This window comes from Bubalus bubalis, chromosome 8 (genome assembly GCF_019923935.1).
Source record: "Bubalus bubalis isolate 160015118507 breed Murrah chromosome 8, NDDB_SH_1, whole genome shotgun sequence".
In the NCBI taxonomy this organism is placed as follows: domain Eukaryota; kingdom Metazoa; phylum Chordata; class Mammalia; order Artiodactyla; family Bovidae; genus Bubalus; species Bubalus bubalis.
Window position 1 is genome coordinate 70,707,169 of NC_059164.1, and position 17,997 is coordinate 70,725,165.

Sequence of the window (17,997 nt, forward strand, 5' to 3'; positions counted from 1 at the left end):
TCAAAAGCATCAATTCTTCAGCGCTCAGCTTTCTTCACAGTCCAACTCTCACATCTGTACATGACCACTGGAAAAACCATAGCCTTGGCTAGACGGACCTTTGTTGGCAAAGTAATGTCTCTGCTTTTCAATATGCTGTCTAGGTTGGTCATAACTTTCCTTCCAAGGAGTAAGCGTCTTTTAATTTCATGGCTGCAGTCACCATTTGCAGTGATTTTGGAGCCCCCAAAAATAAAGTCTGACACTGTTTCCACTGTTCCCCATCTATTTCCCATGAAGTGATGGGACCAGATGCCATGATCTTTGTTTTCTGAATGTTGAGCTTTAAGCCAACTTTTTCACTCTCCTCTTTCACTTTCATCAAGAAGCTTTTTAGTTCCTCTTCACTTTCTGCCATAAGGGTGGTGTCATCTGCATATCTGAGGTTATTGATATTTCTCCCAGCAATCTTGATTCCAGCTTGTGCTTCTTCCATCCCAGCATTTCTCATGATGAAATGCAGTACTTAGATACAATCTCAAAAGTGACAGAATGATCTCTGTTCGTTTCCAAGGCAAACCATTCAATATCACAGTAATCCACATCTATGCCCAGACCAGTAATGCTGAAGAAGCTGAAGTTGAATGGTTCTATGAAGGCTTACAAGAATTTCTAGAACTAACATCCAGAAAAGATGTCCTTTTCATTATAGGGGACTGGAATGCAAAAGTAGGAAGCCAAGAAATACCTGGAGTAACAGGCAAATTTGGCCTTGGGGTACAGAATGAAGCAGGGCAAAGGCTAACAAAGTTTTGCCAAGAGAATGCACTGGTTATAGGAAACACCCTCTTCCAACAACACAAGAGAAGACTCTACACATGGACATCACCAGATGGCCAATACCGAAATCAGATTGATTATATTATTTGCAGCCACAGATGGAAAAGCTCTGTACAATCAGCAAAAACAAGACTGGGAGCTGACTGTGGCTCAGATCATGAACCCCTTATTGCCAAATTCAGACTAAAATTGAAGAAAGTAGGGAAAACCACTAGACCATTCAGGTATACCTAATCAAATCCCTTACGATTATACAGTAGAAGTGAGAAATAGAGTCAAGGAATTAGATCTGATAGAGTGCTTGAAGAACTATGGACAGAGGTTCATGACATTGTACAGGAGGCAGCGATCAAGACCATCCCCAAGAAAAAGAAATGGAAAAAGGCAAAATGGGTGTCTGAGGAGGCCTTACAAATAGCCGTGAAAAGAAGAGAAGAGGAAGGCAAAGGAGAAAAGGAAAGGTATAAGCATCTGAATGCAGAGTTCCAAAGAATAGCAAGGAGAGATAAGAAAGGCTTCCTCTGTGATCAATGCAAAGAAATAGAGGAAAACAATAGAATGGGAAAGACTAGAGATCTCTTCAAGAAAATTAGAGATACCAAGGGAACTTTTCATGCAAAGATGGGCACAGTAAACGACAGAAATGATATGGACCTAACAGAAGCAGAAGATGTTAAGAAGAGGTGGCAAGAATACACAGAAGAACAGTACAAAAAAGATCTTCATGACCAAGATAATCATGATGGTGTGATCACTCACCTAGAGCCAGACATCCTGGAATGTGAAGTCAAATGGGCCTTAGGAAGCATCACTATGAACAAAGCTAGTGGAAGTGATGGAATTCCAGTTGAACTATGTCAAATCCTAAAAGATGATGCTGTGAAGGTGTTGCACTCAATATGCCAGCAAATTTGGAAAACACAGCAGTGGCCACAGAACTGGAAAAGGTCAGTTTTCATTCCAATCCCAAAGAAAGGCAATGCCAAAGAATGCTCAAACTACCGCACAATTGCACTTATCTCACACGCTAGCAAAGTAGTTCTCAAAATTTTCCAAGCCAGTCTTCAGCAGGATGTAAACCGTGAACTTCCAGATGTTCAAGCTGGATTTAGTAAAGGCAGAGGAACCAGAGATCAAATTGCCAACATCAATTGGATCCTTGAAAAAGCAAGAGAGTTCCAGAAAAACATCTACTTCTGCTTTGTTGACTTTCCAAAGCCATTGACTGTGTGAATCACAACAAACTGCAAAATTCTGAAAGAGATGGGAATACCAGACCACCTGACCTGCCTCTTGAGAAATCTGTATGCAGGTCAGGAGCAACAGTTAGAACTGGACATGGAACGACTGACTGGTTCCAAATTGGGAAAGGAGTACAATATACAAGGCTGTATATTGTCACCCTGCTTGTTTAACTTATATGCAGAGTACATCATGAGAAATGCTGGGCTGGATGAAGCACAAGCTGAAATCAAGATTGCTGGGAGAAATATCAATAACCTCAGATATGCAGATGACACCACTCTTATGGCAGAAAGTGAAGAAGACCTAAAGAACTTCTTGATGAAAGTGAAAGAGGAGAGTGAAAATGTTGGCTTAAAACTCAACATTCTGAAAACTAAGATCATGGCATCTGGTCCCATCACTTCATGGCAAATAGATGAGGAAGCAATGGAAACAGTGACAGACTTTATTTTTGAGGGGGCTCCCGAATCACTGCAGATGGTGACTGCAGCCATAAAATTAAAAGACACTTGCTCCTTGGAAGAAAAGGTATGACCAATCTAGACAGCATTTTAAAAAGCAGAGACATTACTTTGCCAACAAAGGTCCATCTAGTCAAAGCTATGGTTTTTCCAGTGGTCATGTATGGATGTGAGAGTTGGACTATAAAGAAAGCTGAGTGCCGAAGAATTGATGCTTTTGAACTGTGGTGTTGGAGAAGACTCTTGAGAGTCCCTGGGAGCAAGGAGATCCAACCAGTCCATCCTAAAGAAAATCAGTCCTGAATATTCACTGGAAGGACTGATGCTGAAGCTGAAACTCCAATACTTTGGCCGCCTCATGCAAAGAACTGACTCATTTGAAAAGACCTTGATGGTGGGAAGGATTGAAGGCGGGAGGGGCAGGGGATGACAGAGGATGAGATGATTAGATGGCATAACTGACTCAATGGCCATGAGTTTGAGTAAACTCCAGGATTGGTGATGGACAGCGAGGCCTGGCATGATACAGTTCATGTATTGCATGGGTTGCAAAGAGTTGGACACAACTGAGTGACTGAACTGAACTGAGAGGCTGCAGGTGGCAGGAACTGTTTACTGCCCACTGATGGATGGAGGTGGGTCTTGTCCCTCGGTGGGCAAGGGCAATTCAAGGAGTCTGTTGACTCTGCAGCTGTGGGCTCAGGAAGAGTTTGCACAGCCTGTCTACTAATGGGTGGGACTGTGTTCTTCCCCTCTTGGTTGGTTGGCCTGAGAGATTTCAGGAGTGGAGGCTGTTGAGTGGGGCTTGGTCTTGGTGAGCAAATGGTGGCCTCCAGCAGGGCTCACGCCAAGGAGTACTCCCCAGAACTGCTGCCACTAGGGTCTTTGTCCCTGCAGGGAGTCACAGTTGTGTCCTGCCTCTGCAGGATACTAGCACGTAGGTCTGGCCCAGGCTCTTAGAAGGTCACTTATTTTTTTCCCTGGGTCCTAGTGTACATGAACTTGTGTGCACCTTCTTAGAGTGGAGTTCTTGTTTTCTCCAGTTCAGTGGAATTCCTGCAATAAAATGCCTCTGGGCATCAAAGTTAGATGCTCTTGGGGTTCCTCCTCCCAATGCTTAAGATCCGAACCCCACCAGGTTCGGAGCCCAACTTGGGGCTCAGAACCTTCATTCTTTTGGGGGAACCTCTGTGATGTGATTATTTTCCCATTTGTGAGTTGTCCATTCTGGGAGAGGAGGTATGGGATTTGATTTTATCACCATTGCACCCTCTGACTGTCTCATGGCTTCTTCTTTGTCTTTGGATCTTTTGTGGTATGTTTCAGTGTTTTTTTTTTGTCAGTGGTTGTTTAGCAGTTAGTTCTCATTTTGGTGTTTTCATGAGATGAGGTGAGCTCGTGTCTTTCTCTGGCATTGTTATTTTTAATAGAGTTTGTGCCTAACAATTTAAAGACCTCTAGCCACGTGTACTTGGAGAAAGAGAGTTTCCTGAATCTTGTTCTTTTGCTTACTCTCTCATTTTTCTCCTACGGGGAAAGTCTTTAAGTAGGCAAAATAAACCAGGGGAAGGCATCTTAGGGTCTGGGAATGTGAGTATCAAGCAGCCCCTCTTCCTGCTCTTCTCTTGCTGGTGTTTTTGGTGGTGGTATTTTTAGGCTAACTGGTAAACTTCAGGTTCATTTTTTTGAAATAAAAAATTTCATTAGTGAAATGGGGTTCATGTTCTGAAGGAGTTTTTGTAAGAATTAAAGAAGAACATATAAACAAAGCATGGCCCATAGCAAGTTCTCAAAAATTGTAGTTATTAGTGTGAACACTTCCATAATTATTGCTATTCTGAGCAGCCCCCAGTAGAGCCTGGCTATAGAAGATGGCAAAGGTCAGAGCTGTGGGAAGGTAAGGGGTGCCCTAGTGTTTTGTGATGGGGCAGAAGATGCAGTTTCAGAAGAGAAGTGAAGCCCTTCGGGTTTCGGGTGCTGACGTCTTGCAGCCTTGTTTCGCTCCTCTGTGGAGGAGGCAGGCAGCCATGTGGTCTGCACTGTGAACCCCACCATGGAAGGACTGACTGTCTTCAGTGAGTCAGACTTGCAGGTGCCAGCAGCCTGGCTTCTCCAAAATGAGTGTAGACCTAGACGTGTTTCTTGGCATATGAAAGTCAGGAAAGCACACGGGTTATTCTTACAGAATGTTCTGTTTTTTTACAGGAGATGCTTGTTCAGTTCTTGAATGAAAATGTATGCAATTCTTTTTTTTTAAAGGTTGTTTTTTAAGTATTTATTTTTGGCTGCGCTTGCAGCTAGTGGGCTCTAGAGCATGGGCTCAGAAGTAATGGCTCATGGGCTTAGTTGCTCCATGGCATGTGGAATCGTCCCAGACCAGGGATCGAACTCGTGTGTCCTGCATTGGCAGGTAGATTCTTATCCACGGCACCACCAGAGAAATCCAAAGGTGTATGAAATTCTTGAGCAGTATTAGTAAGCTATTACCATCTCTCATCATATCCTTTTTGGAAAGAGCAGCAATAAAGCTCTCAAGGCCACATCAGATCCTCAGACCCACTGTTTTTTAAAAGATATCTTTCCTGAGACCTCCAGGCCATACCCATCTCTGTGGTGTCTGTAAGTCAGTCAGTTTCTTGCTAGTAGTTGTTTTTTTTCTTTCTAGATTATTCTGTCTCCTGGTTTGTGTTTTAGTTCTCAGGTTTGGGGGCTTCGGGACGCTTGTTTGACCTCTTGTTTTTATTTGAGCCGAGCCCCTCCTGTGGAGGAGTGGGTCTTCTGAGGATTCTTTTCAATATTTGATCCCAGGGGTAATTTTTGTTTTACAGAAATCATTCTGTCCTATGAACTTTATTTTAAAGGCTACTTCAGATCTTTCTGGAGCTAGGTAGGACTTATGTCATAAGGAGAGAAATTCATGTACTATTTTCTTGTAAGGTTGATAGACATAATTTCATCAAATCCAAGATTTCATCCTTTGTGTATACTACCCTTGTATATACCACTAAGAATACTGCCAACTAAACAGGTCACCTGTTCATTTACAAACATCCTGATTTCAGAGAAGTGAAAAAATATGTTTAAAAATTGGCAAGATGTGATGTACAAAATTGGGTCGGCTGGAATTAGGAGTTAGAGTTTAGGCGAGCAGACGTTTATTCCCGTGGAGCTTTCATACCGTGTCTGACACCCAACACTGAACTTCTCATTGTCTCTCGATACCCGCTTCACTGCCTGACTCCCCTCCAGGTGCTGGTTGGTACAGCGTTAAGTCCAGTTGTCTCGGCCAGAAATCTGCTGACACAGCTCCCTCCTGGCCTTCCCTCCCACACCTAGTCTCCCACTAGTTGATTCTGCCTCTTGAATATCTGTTCAGCTCTTCTCATGCCCAGCCTCACATTGCCCTGCTGCAGGCCACCACCATCTCTCACCTTGATGTCCCAGGAGTCTCTGGCTGGTCCCTCTGCACCCAGTCACCCTCTCCATTTGATTCTCCGCATGGCAGTCCGTCGGATCATGTCTGTGCCTGGCGTGTGCCCTTCTGTGCTCTTTGCTGTCTTAGGGATGATGTCCACGCTCTCCTCCGCTCAGGCCCAGCCCCCTGAACTTCTTTCAGTCCCTGGCATCAGTGCCCCAGGCTCTTTCTCACCCCTTCCCCAGCCCCCGCCGTGTTGAAGGCTCTACCAGTCCCCTCCACACACACGAAGTCCACATGCAGACTCCCTCCGTCAGCTTCATCAGATTCCTTCCCACTTCTTCAGCAGCCACGTCACTGATTCCCCTATCGGAGCACCAACCCCGTTGTGGGGTGACTCTTGTCACTGCCTGATTTCGCGTCTGTGTCCCTCCTGGAACGTCCTGTTTTGCTCACCTTTGGCCCCACGGTGCCTGCAGCGCCATCAGCACTGTTTGGTGGAAAGACTACTTGGTTCGTCTTGATTTTGCAGCGGAAGTGCAGAGGTTCACTAGTTTGCCTGGACTTAAGATGGAAGCCCAGGTCCACCAAACCCGTGTTTTCCATCTAGCTGCAGATGCACAGAGCTTGGAAGGCAAAAACTGGCCCATGGGCTTCTGCATGAGCTCACCTCCCTGCATCAGCCTCATTCGGTTTTAGCATCTCTCAGACCTGCTGCATCACCTCTGCAGGTGGCAGTGAATTAATTACTCCATCTGCAAGGTTGACAGTCCGTAATTGCTCAGTCACTTTTTCCTTTCTCTCCCTGGTTGTGAGTGAGTGAGATAAGGTGTTGAATAGCTGGCAGTGTCCCCAGAGCTGGGGGCATCCACGCTGTGGGGGTGGCCCTGTCGCTTTGCTTATAATGTGTTGTTAGCGTTGTGCCTCGATTTTTTTTTTTTCCAGCCAGCTTACAGTCCTGATGTCACAGTCCTGTGACACAGCAGGGCTTTCCTCAGCAGATGGAAGTGGTGGCCCTAGGGTACAGTTTCTGGTGACTTCCTGCCCTGGCTCCGGGTTGAGCATCTCTGGTGGACTGTGTGGGAAGTTTTTTTTTTTAATGGTTGAAATGGAGTGTTGGTTGGTATGGAGACCGCCAGTGGTGGCTGCTTGGGTTTCTGCGAGGGTCTGCTTCCAGTCTCTGGGAAGTTTTCCCAGGGAACTGAGCAGAGAGACTGCTTGTTTGCTATCAAGCACATATGAAGCAGCTTCTGTGTACAGGGCCCAGAGGAGGCCCCACAGGGAGAGGGAAGATGGGAAGACACAGGGCTTTGGGGTTGGACAGGCTCAGCTGTGTTCTCCTCCTGGCCCTGGTTAGCGGCATACTGTTGTGTCAGGGGCTCATGAGCTCGCTCTGTTTCTGTCCTCTGTGAAAGAAGGGTGACAGTAACTTCATGGACCAGGTAGAGTGTCTTTAGTTGTAAAGAGAATCTGTCATTACCTCCCCTAAAAAACTTCCCCAGGTAGGATGAGTCACCTTCACCTGTGGTTCCCAGTGGCTGGTTCGTTCGGTGGCTCCGTGGGACCCCCTTGTGGCAGCCTCCATGCACTGCTTGTCCCAGCCACCCAGTTTTCCTCTTGGTGCCCAAACGACTGCACTGCAGACAAAGCCCAAAGTCAGAAGAGCGGTCTCTTCCTTGTGCCTCTGATTGAGAGAGAGAAAGATCCTCCCAGGAACCCCTAATAGACTTTTCCTCAAGTCTTAATGGACAGAATGGCCACGGATGGCCCATCCTATCCAATCCCTGCTGAGAACAGTGGAGTTACCAGGATTGGCCAAGACTTACCTGTGGGGCTGCGTCACCCCCTTCCTGCCCTTGTACCAGGCTCCCAAACCTGAACAAAACTGAAGCATGCAGCTAGTGGTACATCACACTCAGGGGACGTCAGTGTGGTGCCCACAGGAACAAACCAGACACAGTGGAAGGGCCAGCCCTCCTCCCCTGCCCTCTCTGGACAGATTCTGCACAGACTCCACCTGGGAAAGGACTGTCCCCCTGGGGGTTAAGCAGGCCATGGAAGCGACAGAGTCACGTTCCTTTCAGGGTTTGAGGAGGTGGCTGCTGAAATTAAACTCTAGTCACGGCCTTGGTGGGATGGTTTTGCCAGGTCTATAGACTGGAGGAGGCTGACTATCAAAAGAGAACCTGACTTTGCTGCTTGATGAAATGTCAGGAGAGCAAAGCCAAGTTTACAAGCAATGTGCATGGACCTGATCTCCACAGCCTTTCTAATTTTTCTGCTATACAACTGGTTGGCGAACACGCACTTCTTTTAACTGCAGCATTAGCCAATAAATCAAAACCCTTTGGGAGAAATACTTAAATTGCTAAAGCCTTAATCATCAGGATGTAACTAGGTTCCTGTGGGTTAGTAATTCTTGCTTAATACTCTCGCAGTAACAGTCCTGCCACCATCTTGGGGCTCTGCATGATGTCCCAATCTCTGTTCCTAGAGAGATGGTAGAACCAACCCCCACAGTCTTGCACAGTCTCTTCAGAGTGCCTTTGCCTTTAGCCTCTTGCATCAGTCTTTAGAGCTACATAGTGGAAAGAGCACTGGTCTGATAGTCAGAAGATGTGTGCCATGGGATTCAAGCCAGTCTGTAACCTCTGAAGGGTCCCAGGCCTGTGCAAACTTTGCCAATCAGTTGTGGTTCTGTTGTTTCTCACTGCTTCCTGGCTTAAGGATTCTAAGACTCAGTCTCAGCCTTAGAATCCTTTCCTGGTGGGTAGACAGCATCAGAGGCTGTATTCAAGATGAAACTGGTTTCCTACCTCAGAACTAGTCATCCCCTGGGGCCCTTGTAGTTTCACATTCCCCCAGAAGACTGGATCAGAGCCGATTGTGCCTACTCTCTTATGACATACTCTACTTTTTGGAGCAGCTTATCAGAGCTCTGTTTGAAGCCCTGTTCCTCTAGGACATATTACAAAGGAGGGTCGTAGCAACAAGGACGCCTTGGTCTTGCTCACTGAGAATCCCCAGCATTTAGCCCAGACACAATAGGACCCAGTTATCTGTGGAGTTACAAGAATGAGTTTGGGGGTGACGAGTCTGCTCAGAAAGCATGCCCTCCCCTTGTCTCCATGGGAGGGGTCCTGGGGGCTGCATTATGCTTTAGGAAAGAAAACCGCTTTCCTCTTTCTTTTGGATATTGTTAGAGTCTTAAAAGTCTTCTCTGGGTTTCTTCTCTGTGGGTTGCATCTGGTTTTCAAAGCCTGAGAAGTAAAGAGAATGGGAATGAGCGCTTCAGCCTGCGGAGGCGGCGGCTTCACGAAGGCTGGGCCTGGGGAGCTGTCAGGTGCCCTAGGAGCGGAGCCCGTGTTCCTGCGGTCTCCTCTGGCCCACGGCCGCTCCCCAGCAGCCTCGCTGGGCTGGAGCCACACTTTTTACTCCTCTTCCCTCCTTGTCCCCCACCTCCAGCAGCTCCTGCCTGGTGTCCCCCCTACCCCACCCCTAGAATTACTGGCTTGTATCCCTGTAGCTGGTTTCTTAGTTGCTTGGAGGGTCTGCTCCCCAGCCTGAAGGCTTACCTGAAAACTCTGGGCATATTTCTGGCCAGCTGGTGGGGGGAACTTGACTTGGCTTCCCCATAATTATCGGAAGGAAAGAAATATTTTCAGATAAGTACAGCGTGGGTCACTACAGGTGGCCTCTTACCCAGCCCTCACTTGACAGATGTGCAAACAGGCTCAGGAATGAGAGGCAGTGGCCCAGCAAGGAGACAGGAAGCTGGGCCCACTGCGGGCTGGCTCTAGGTGCTGGCATTGCCCGGAGCTGTGGGCACACAGAGGAGGGTGATCTCACAGGAGAATGGCGGGGGGCAGCGAGTCTATGGGGTCAGGAAGGGGTGCTCTTCTCTCCCCCGTTTAGCGTGTACTCCTTTGCCTTACCTCCAGACCTGTTCCTTTGGGTCCAGCCCTTTGATGTTGACCACACTACTGCCTCCATGGCCCCCTGTTCTAGCATCAACTTTCCATCTGCAACCTTGGGCGGTCCTTAAAAATGTGTGACGAGGCCGAAGAGCATCGAGCTGCTCATTTTCTTGTGGGAAACCTTCTGCTCCATTTCTCCGGCTGTGGCATTGACCCCTGGCTGGACTAGGGAGTGAGTTTTATTCCAACCCTGCCCTCTGGGATTTATGTGATAAATTATTCATTTCTCCACCAGCTGGATAGGTAGCATAACACTAATGACAAATTTTTGAATAATTGATATGTTCCTATGATTTAAATGCTAAAGGTCAAAACTTAGAAGGTGAAACCCCCTGACCCCTGATCTCCCGGCCATCTAGCTCCCTTGTGTCTCTCTCTAAAGAGCTTCTGTCCGTGTTGTTCAGTGGTTCTTAATAGAACCCAGGAGAGATGGAGCAATAGGGATGACTCCGGGAAGGATTTCCTAAGAGCAGCCATCAGAAGATGGGATCAGAAAAGAGAGATTGGCACGGATACTTGGAGGTTTCCCAGAGGACTTGGATATGGTCCCTCCTTCCACTCCTCAGCTACCGGTCTAGCCAGACAGGCAAGATACTGATGTGTAGACATGGACGTACTAGAGATAAAGGTCAAATTCCTGGTATAGCCTTCAGGAATGCTCACCCAGGGAAGGGAGCCTGCATTGGTGGGCCTCCTGTGGCTGGCGGGGCCTTGTGAAAGACCAGCCTGGGTCTTTCAACTGTGACTTTGGTTACTATCTGCTACCTCTCTGGGCCCCCTTGTTCTTCATCTATGAAACCTTGCTCTAGGATTTTAAACTTTTTGTTCTTTGAACTTTAGTAATCTGAAGATACCCGTGGATCTCTTTAAATGCATACAGGACACGGCTGAGCACACACACACACGCACATAAAGTAAATGAATTACATGGAAATACTGCTAGCTTCCCCACTTGGTGGGTCGAGGTGAGTCCCATCACACAAGGACTCCTGCTCCAAGAGCGCCGGGACCAGGCTCCTATGAGCTATTCTGTGTCCAGGCCCTGGAGGACCAGTGGAGATGGGGCAGAATTCACTCCAGAGGTTGCTTTGTGAAGACTCCTGTATGAACAGTCCACTGCCTCTGATAATTAGCTTCCCCTCTGTCTACACCAGCCTCCTCTCTTAATTGAGAATGAGCTGGTTTGTCCAGTATTCGGTTTCCAAAAGGTGGCAGCACCGTCCTGGGAAACAGAATCCCAGCGACCTGGGTGGGAAGTGCCTGCCTGTCCGCTGAGCAGCTCTCAGCCGGCCTGCCAGAGGACGTGCCCTGTGACACCCTCCTCCCCAGTCACCCAAATCTCAGCCTGGGAGGTGCACCCTGTCTTTGGTCAGGCTTCTGTCCCCTGTCCAGTGGTGAGGTCACCCCTCAGCTATTCAGAGGTCAAGAAGCCTCCCATGTGCTTGGCTGGTCCCCACAAGCATCTCAGGACTGTTCTGTTCTCAGATGCGTAAGGAAGTTACGTTTAAGGAAAGGTGACCTTTTCCCCTCCTCTTTCTGGTGTTTGAGGTGGGGGTTCTGGAGGGAGGTGGGCATTTTAAGCAATGGAGTCTTGGGGGTCTAGGCTGAGGTTTAGGAAATGGCAACCCACTCCAGTATTTTTGCCTGGAAAATCCTATGGAAAGAAGAGCCTGGCGGGCTGTAGTCTGTGGGGTCGCAAGAGATGGATACGACTTAGTGACTAAACCACCACATATATGTATGTGTTTATTTTTGGCTACATCGAGTCGTCATTGCTGCTCGGGGACTTTCTCTGCTTGCAGTGTGCGGCAGTATGTGGGCTTCTCATTGCGGTGGCCTCTCCTGTTGCAGAGCTCAGGCTCAACAGTTGTGGGGCACAGGCTTAGTTGCCCTGTGTCATGTGGGATCTTCCCAGGCTAGGGATCGAACCTGTGTCTATGCAGTACATTGGCAGGTGTATTCTTAACCACTGGACCACCAGGGAGTCCCAGAGGTTTTTCTTTTCAAACAACTGAACATTGGTTAAGGCAATATCAAGCACTCTAGTGGATCCATTTAGGCCGTGAAGCACTGCAGTGATTTTCACCAGTCACTTCAGGTGCCTCAAGGCAGCCTTCGGTTGTTCCTCTGCTGTCAGTTCTGGGCTTGTGGGTGGGAGTAGCTGCTTCTGATGTACTGCTCACCAAATGGGGAGGAGCCAGAACCTGAGCTGTAATTGAGGGAGTTGCTTTTCAAGAACTGGCTAGAATAGGAGATGCTGTGCAACAGAAGGAGGTCAGCAAAGCCTGGTTCAAATGTACGTCCTGCTGGTGAACATGCTGGCCCTCATCTTCCAATCTGCGTCCGTAGGCCTCACACAGTCTACAGGAAGAGTCACAGCTACACATCATTCTCTAAACCACACTGCCTATCCTCCAGTTCCTCCATCTTCCTGTTTTCTTCCTTCCCACAGATGCATACCTACTCATACATTTGCATGTTCATTAAGGCAGATACACAAAGAGGAAAAAAACACCCCATGTTTTATTTATTCATTTATTCCAAAACTATGTCCTGTGCCCTTGGCATGCACAACCCCTATTTCCATGAGTTTAAGAATTCTATGGACAGGGGAGCCTGGGGGGCTACAGTCCATGGGGCTACAAAGAGTCGGACAAGACTGAGTGACTAACACTTTCATGGTCTTCAGCCTCTGGGCCACAGGCCAGGATCTCCTGCCAGATACAGGCATTAGATTAGAAATAAAGTGCTCGGTAAATGTAATGCACTTTAATTATCTGGAACCTCTCTCCCCCCACCGCCGGTCCATGGAAAAACTGTCTTCCATGGAATTGGTCCCCGGTCCCAAAAAGGTTGGTCTAGAGGGAGGAGGCAGGCAATGAACAGATAAACGAAGGATCTGGAAGAGTGTCATGTGGAAGTGTGCTGAGAGTATGTGAATGTCATGTCCACATGCTAGGGTGTCACAGTGTGAGCGGGTGTCGCTCTGTACAGGGTGAGCAAGGAACACTGGCCAGCCTGAGAAGTGACTTGTGTCAGATGTGGGGACCCTGGGGACATTGGGTCAAGGCCTCGGGGCAGGCCTGTACCTGGTGTGTTTAAGGTGCAGAGAGACAGCAGGAAGGTGGGGTCCCCAGAGGCAGGGGTCCGAGCTAAAGGCCTCATTGCCTGCAGGGAGAATTTGAGGTGAGATGTGTCCACTGGAGGTTCTAAGGGCATGAGAGATGTGAAAAAGCACCTGAGACCCAACTGACTGTCATTCCCATCAAGTGCACACCCTGGGGCTTTGTTCTGGGGGCCTCGGTTAGGGGGATATACAGGATGGTGGCCGGAGCCGGCCAGCATTTGGGGGGCATTTGACTGTGTGCTTGGCACATGCTGACTGCTCACCATGTGGCCTCTCGAGTAAACCCTACAGCGATCATAGCAAGAGACAGCATTACTATCAGTGTATCCACAAGGATAACAAGGTGCGGGTGGAGCCATTCGCTCCCAGTCACCTAGCTGGAGGGGCAGAGCTGGGATTGGAGCCCCCGCCAGGCAGGATCCCCCTGCTCTATCTGCCTTCCTGGAAATGGAGCCCTGCGCAGCTTTTTTGTTGTTGTTGATTTATCTTTATTAGTTACTTAATATGTGTGAAACATTGTTATAATTTGCATTTCTTTGACCATTACAGAGATTGAACAGTTTTTTCCATGTCTTTATTATTATTATTATTTTTATTTCTTTACAGTGTTGTACATGCATGTATGCTAAGATGCTTCAGTTGTGTCTGGCTCTTTGCGACCCTATGGACTGTAGCCCACCAGGCTTCTCTGTCCTTGGGATTTCCCAGGCAAGAATACTGGAGTGGGTTGCCATTTCCTACTCCAGGGGATCTTCCTGACCCAGGGATCAAACCCACATCTCTTGAGTCTGCTGCATTGGCAGGCGGGTTCTTTACCACTAGTGCCAGCTGGGAAGCCCATGTGCGACCAAGTGAATTGACTGTATCTACATACATATCTGTGAAGTGCCCCTCCTTCTTGGCTCTACCGCCTACCCCCACCCCTGTCCCACCCATCTAGGTCACCAGAGAACACAGAGCTGAGCTCCCTGTGAGCTCAGCTCACAGAGCTAGCTCAGAGATAACAGGTCTCCACTAGCTATCTGTTTACACGTGGCAGTCCTGTAAATCAATCTCATTCTCCCAATTCAACCCACCCCCAGCCCATGCTCTTTTCTTTGTATCTCTATTCCTGCCCTGCAAATAGGTTCATTTGTACTGTTTTATAAATTCTCTGTCCATGGGATTTTCCAGGCAAGAATACTGGGGTGGGTTGCCATTTTCTTCTCCAGGGGATCTTCCTGACCCAGGGATCGAGCCCAGGTCTCCTGCATCTGGAGGCAGATTCTTTACCATCTGAGCCACCAGGGAAGCCCCTAGATTCCACATATATACATTAATATATGATAGTTGTTTTTTTCTTTCTGACTTACCTCACTCTGTGTGACAGACTCTGGGCCCATCCATGTCTCTATAAATGACCCAATTCTGTTCTTTTATATGGCTGAGTAATATTCCATTGTATATATGTGCCACATTTTTATCCATTCATCTGTCGATGGACATCTTTACTTTTTTAAACTGTGATAAAATATAACATAAATTTTATCATTTTAACCATTTTTAGGTGCATAGTTCAGTGGTTTAAGTACCTTCACACTGTCATGCAGTCATCACCACTATCCATTTCTAGAACTTTCTCATCACCCTACATAAAAACTCTGTAGCCATCAAACAAGAACCCCCGTCCCCCATTCTCTCTTCCCCAGCCCCTGATAACCTTAAATCTACTTTCTGTGGCTGAGAATTTGCCTGATCTAAATATTTCATATGTGTAAAATCATCCAGTATTTCTCCTTTTGTACCTGGCTTCTTTCATTCAGCATAATGTCTTCAAGGTTCGTTTGTGTTGTAGCATGTCAGCTTCGTTCCTTTCTGTAGTTGAATAATGTCCCATTGTATGCATGGACCACATTGGTGTATCCGTTCATCTGTTGATGGATATGGGTTGTTTCCAGCCCGGGCAGCTTTTTATATGGAGACAGGATCTTTCCAGCTACTTGCCTCCATTCTGGGGATGCCTTCTGAAGCCTGGAGAAGCTGCGTCTGCCTGGGGGGTGGGGCGACAGCCACTGCATGGATTGGTGACCGGGCCAAGCTTTTGAAGGTAACTCACCTTGGACCGTTTAAAAAGCACAGGGTGGACACTGTAATTGTTCTTGTGCCGCCACTAACTCCAATCTGGTTTTCTTCCTGTCCAGCCATAGACTCATAGCATTGAACAGGACTTCCAGAGTGGGCACTACATCATTTGCTTCTAATCAGCACATCATCTTCTGTAGATGGGAACTGACCTTGTTCTTGAAATTCCCCAGAGTAGCCACCTGGGAGCCCCAGGTCTCTGCTGGGAAACCTGGGCGGGCCACACCTTACTAGGCTCAGTTCCCCATCTGTAAAGTGATGTAAAATCCCTTCTGTAAGCATGTGCAGTCTCTTCAGTTGTGTCCGACTCTTGTGACCTCATGGACTGTAGCCCACTAGGCTCCTGGAGAATCCATGGGATTCTCCAAGCAAGAATACTGGAGTGGGTTGCCATTTACTCCCCCAGGGGATCTTCCTGACCCAGGGATCAAACCCACATCTCCTGTGCCCTGTGCATTGGCAGGCAGATTCTTTACTACTGAACTAACTGAGAAGCCCTTCTAAAATCCCTTCTAAGAGATTACCTATCCTTCCTGGACAGACAGATTAAAAAATACTTTGAAAATTAAAATCCAAGTTTCCCCTTGCTATTCATTCCTCAAGCCTGTCCCCTTCTCTTCTGTGAGAAGCACTGGTCAGCATCGCCCCCCGCCTCAGTCACCCTGTATTTATTGCCCATGCCTGTGATGGTCCCTTGGCCTCTGGTTAAATGACAGAGTGGAGTTCCCAGGGTGTGAGCAGATGGATTGCAGCTCCTGTACCTGTTGGGTGTCTTTCTTTTTCTGTGACAGTCAGCATGGCTGTTTGACAGGAACCCCATCCCTGTGGTGCCAGCCTTTCTCTGGAGGCCTGGCAGCTCTGAGGTGGCCTCAGGAGACTTTGGTTTCTGCCTCTCTGGATGAGCTGGCCCCCTCTAAGCACCAGGAAATAACGGATGCTGGCTGTCACCTGTTTGCTCCTCACCCACCAGCTGTGCAAGAAGTGATAGTTCACGCTGCATCCACCTCCCCAAGGCCACTCACGGGCCTTTTCTTTTTTCAGAACAATCAACCTGAAGAACCCGGTACTGCAGCAGGTGCTGGAGAGAAAGAACGCGGTCCTGTGTGTCCTGACGCAGAAGATCGTGACGACACAGAAGTGCGTGATATCCGAGCACGTCCAGATCGAGGAGAAGTGTGGTGGCATGGTGGGGATCCAGACCAAGACTGTGCAGGTGCGCGCCTGGCCCAGGGAGGCGCCGGGCCCTCTGGGAGTGGGGTCTTCATTCATCAGGACTCTTGTAGGGAGTTCACAGAAATCCAACTCAAATTGGTTTAAACAAGAAAGAACTGATTGGCTCCTGTAACTGAAACATTTGGAGTGATCTAGGAGACTTCCCTGGTGGCTCAGACGGTGAAGCATCTGTCTACAATGTGGGAGACCTGGGTTTGATGCCTGGGTCAGGAAGATCCCCTGGAGAAGGAAATAGCAACCCACTCCAGTACTCTTGCCTGGAAAATCCCATGGACGGAGGAGCCTGGTAGGCTGCAGTCCATGGGGTTGCAGAGTCAGACATGACTGAGCGACTTGTCTTCACTTTACTTTATTCAGTCACTGCTGGATCCAGGACTTGAGAAGCTGGTGAGCTGCCTTCTCTGAAGGTGGATTGCCTCTCATATAAGCTCGTGGGTGGCAGCTCCTGGCTTTCATCCCACCCCATCCCTAGTGGAAGGAGTGCTTCAGGGCAGGCAGGCACTGGACCATCTTGGGCTGTGCCCATTCCTGAAGCAGACCCAAGGCCAGGGCAATGGGATGCTTAGATTGGCATACTGGGGTGAATCAGGTGCATTCCCCCTTCAAAAAATGGATCAAATGAACACTGGCCAGACCAATGCACAGATAACTCCTAGAGTCCCTAAGAATCAAAGGTCTCAGAAATGACAATTTTGAGATTATCTGCCTTAAATCCCCAGTGGATTGAGTTAGGAAAGGTAAAGATCAGCACATGTGTCTTTAATATACATAAACAGATGTTTCTGGATTAAGTTACAGTCCTACCAAGCTGATCCCTGAGCTTCAGTGGAACTGAACAGGAGGCTCTAACCCCAAACTCCCTCCCCTCCACAGTGCCTAATATTCTGGTCTTAGAAGTTTACTTCTTGGGGTAAGTTTCAAATTATACCAGAGGACCCAGTAATGTTATATTTAGAAGGAGGTGGAGATTCAGATCTGGAGCTGGACTCTCCCTGGGGTGGGCAGGCTGGACAGAATGATGAGGTCTGATGGGAGATGGCTTTAGCTGGCCCTGCCAGTATTTCTGTCCACAGTGAACCCCACCAAAGGCTTGGAGCCTGCTGGGGTGTCTGGAGGTTGGTAGTTATCACACTCTGACCAGGATCAAGTCACTATAAGGGCCTCTGATCTCCAGCATCTGAGCCACTTCTCATCCTCCCCAGGCCATGGTGGGCAAGAGTCAGATTTGTGACAGGGTCTGGAGAGAGCTTTGCTGCTGACTCGGCATTTCCTGGCCATCCTTCTCTCCTGGTGCCCCTTCCTTCCAGCCTCTCCCCAGTTTTATCTGATGGCACGGTGTCACATACCTGGTCTGGGAAGACGTGCTCAGGGGATCTTGCTCTCAGCTAGGTTCTCCTAGTCAGACTCTTACCATTGATGATTTTCTTAGGATTTCAAAGTTGTTTCCATAATCTTCCATGAGGGAAATGGGAAGTTGACTTATCTTCTTTACTCAGCACCATAGACCTAACTTCACTATCTCCCAAACTCTGGATTCTTGCCTTTGTGCTACAGGTTGGCCACTGACTTTAGAATATGTGTAGGACATGATGAGGCCAA

The 17,997-nt window shown here is 48.1% G+C and overlaps 1 protein-coding gene across 9 annotated transcripts in view; it reads left to right on the forward strand.

The window, feature by feature from the left end:
* Positions 1 to 17,997, forward strand: part of GSDME (gasdermin E) — a 117,243-nt gene that overhangs the window by 75,621 nt on the left and 23,625 nt on the right. For all 9 annotated transcript variants that reach the window (XM_044946738.2, XM_044946736.2, XM_044946737.2 and 6 more), the window contains one exon: positions 16,207 to 16,378. In XM_044946738.2, the coding sequence (XP_044802673.2) occupies positions 16,207 to 16,378 (172 nt within the window). The remainder of the gene's footprint in view (positions 1 to 16,206; positions 16,379 to 17,997) is intronic.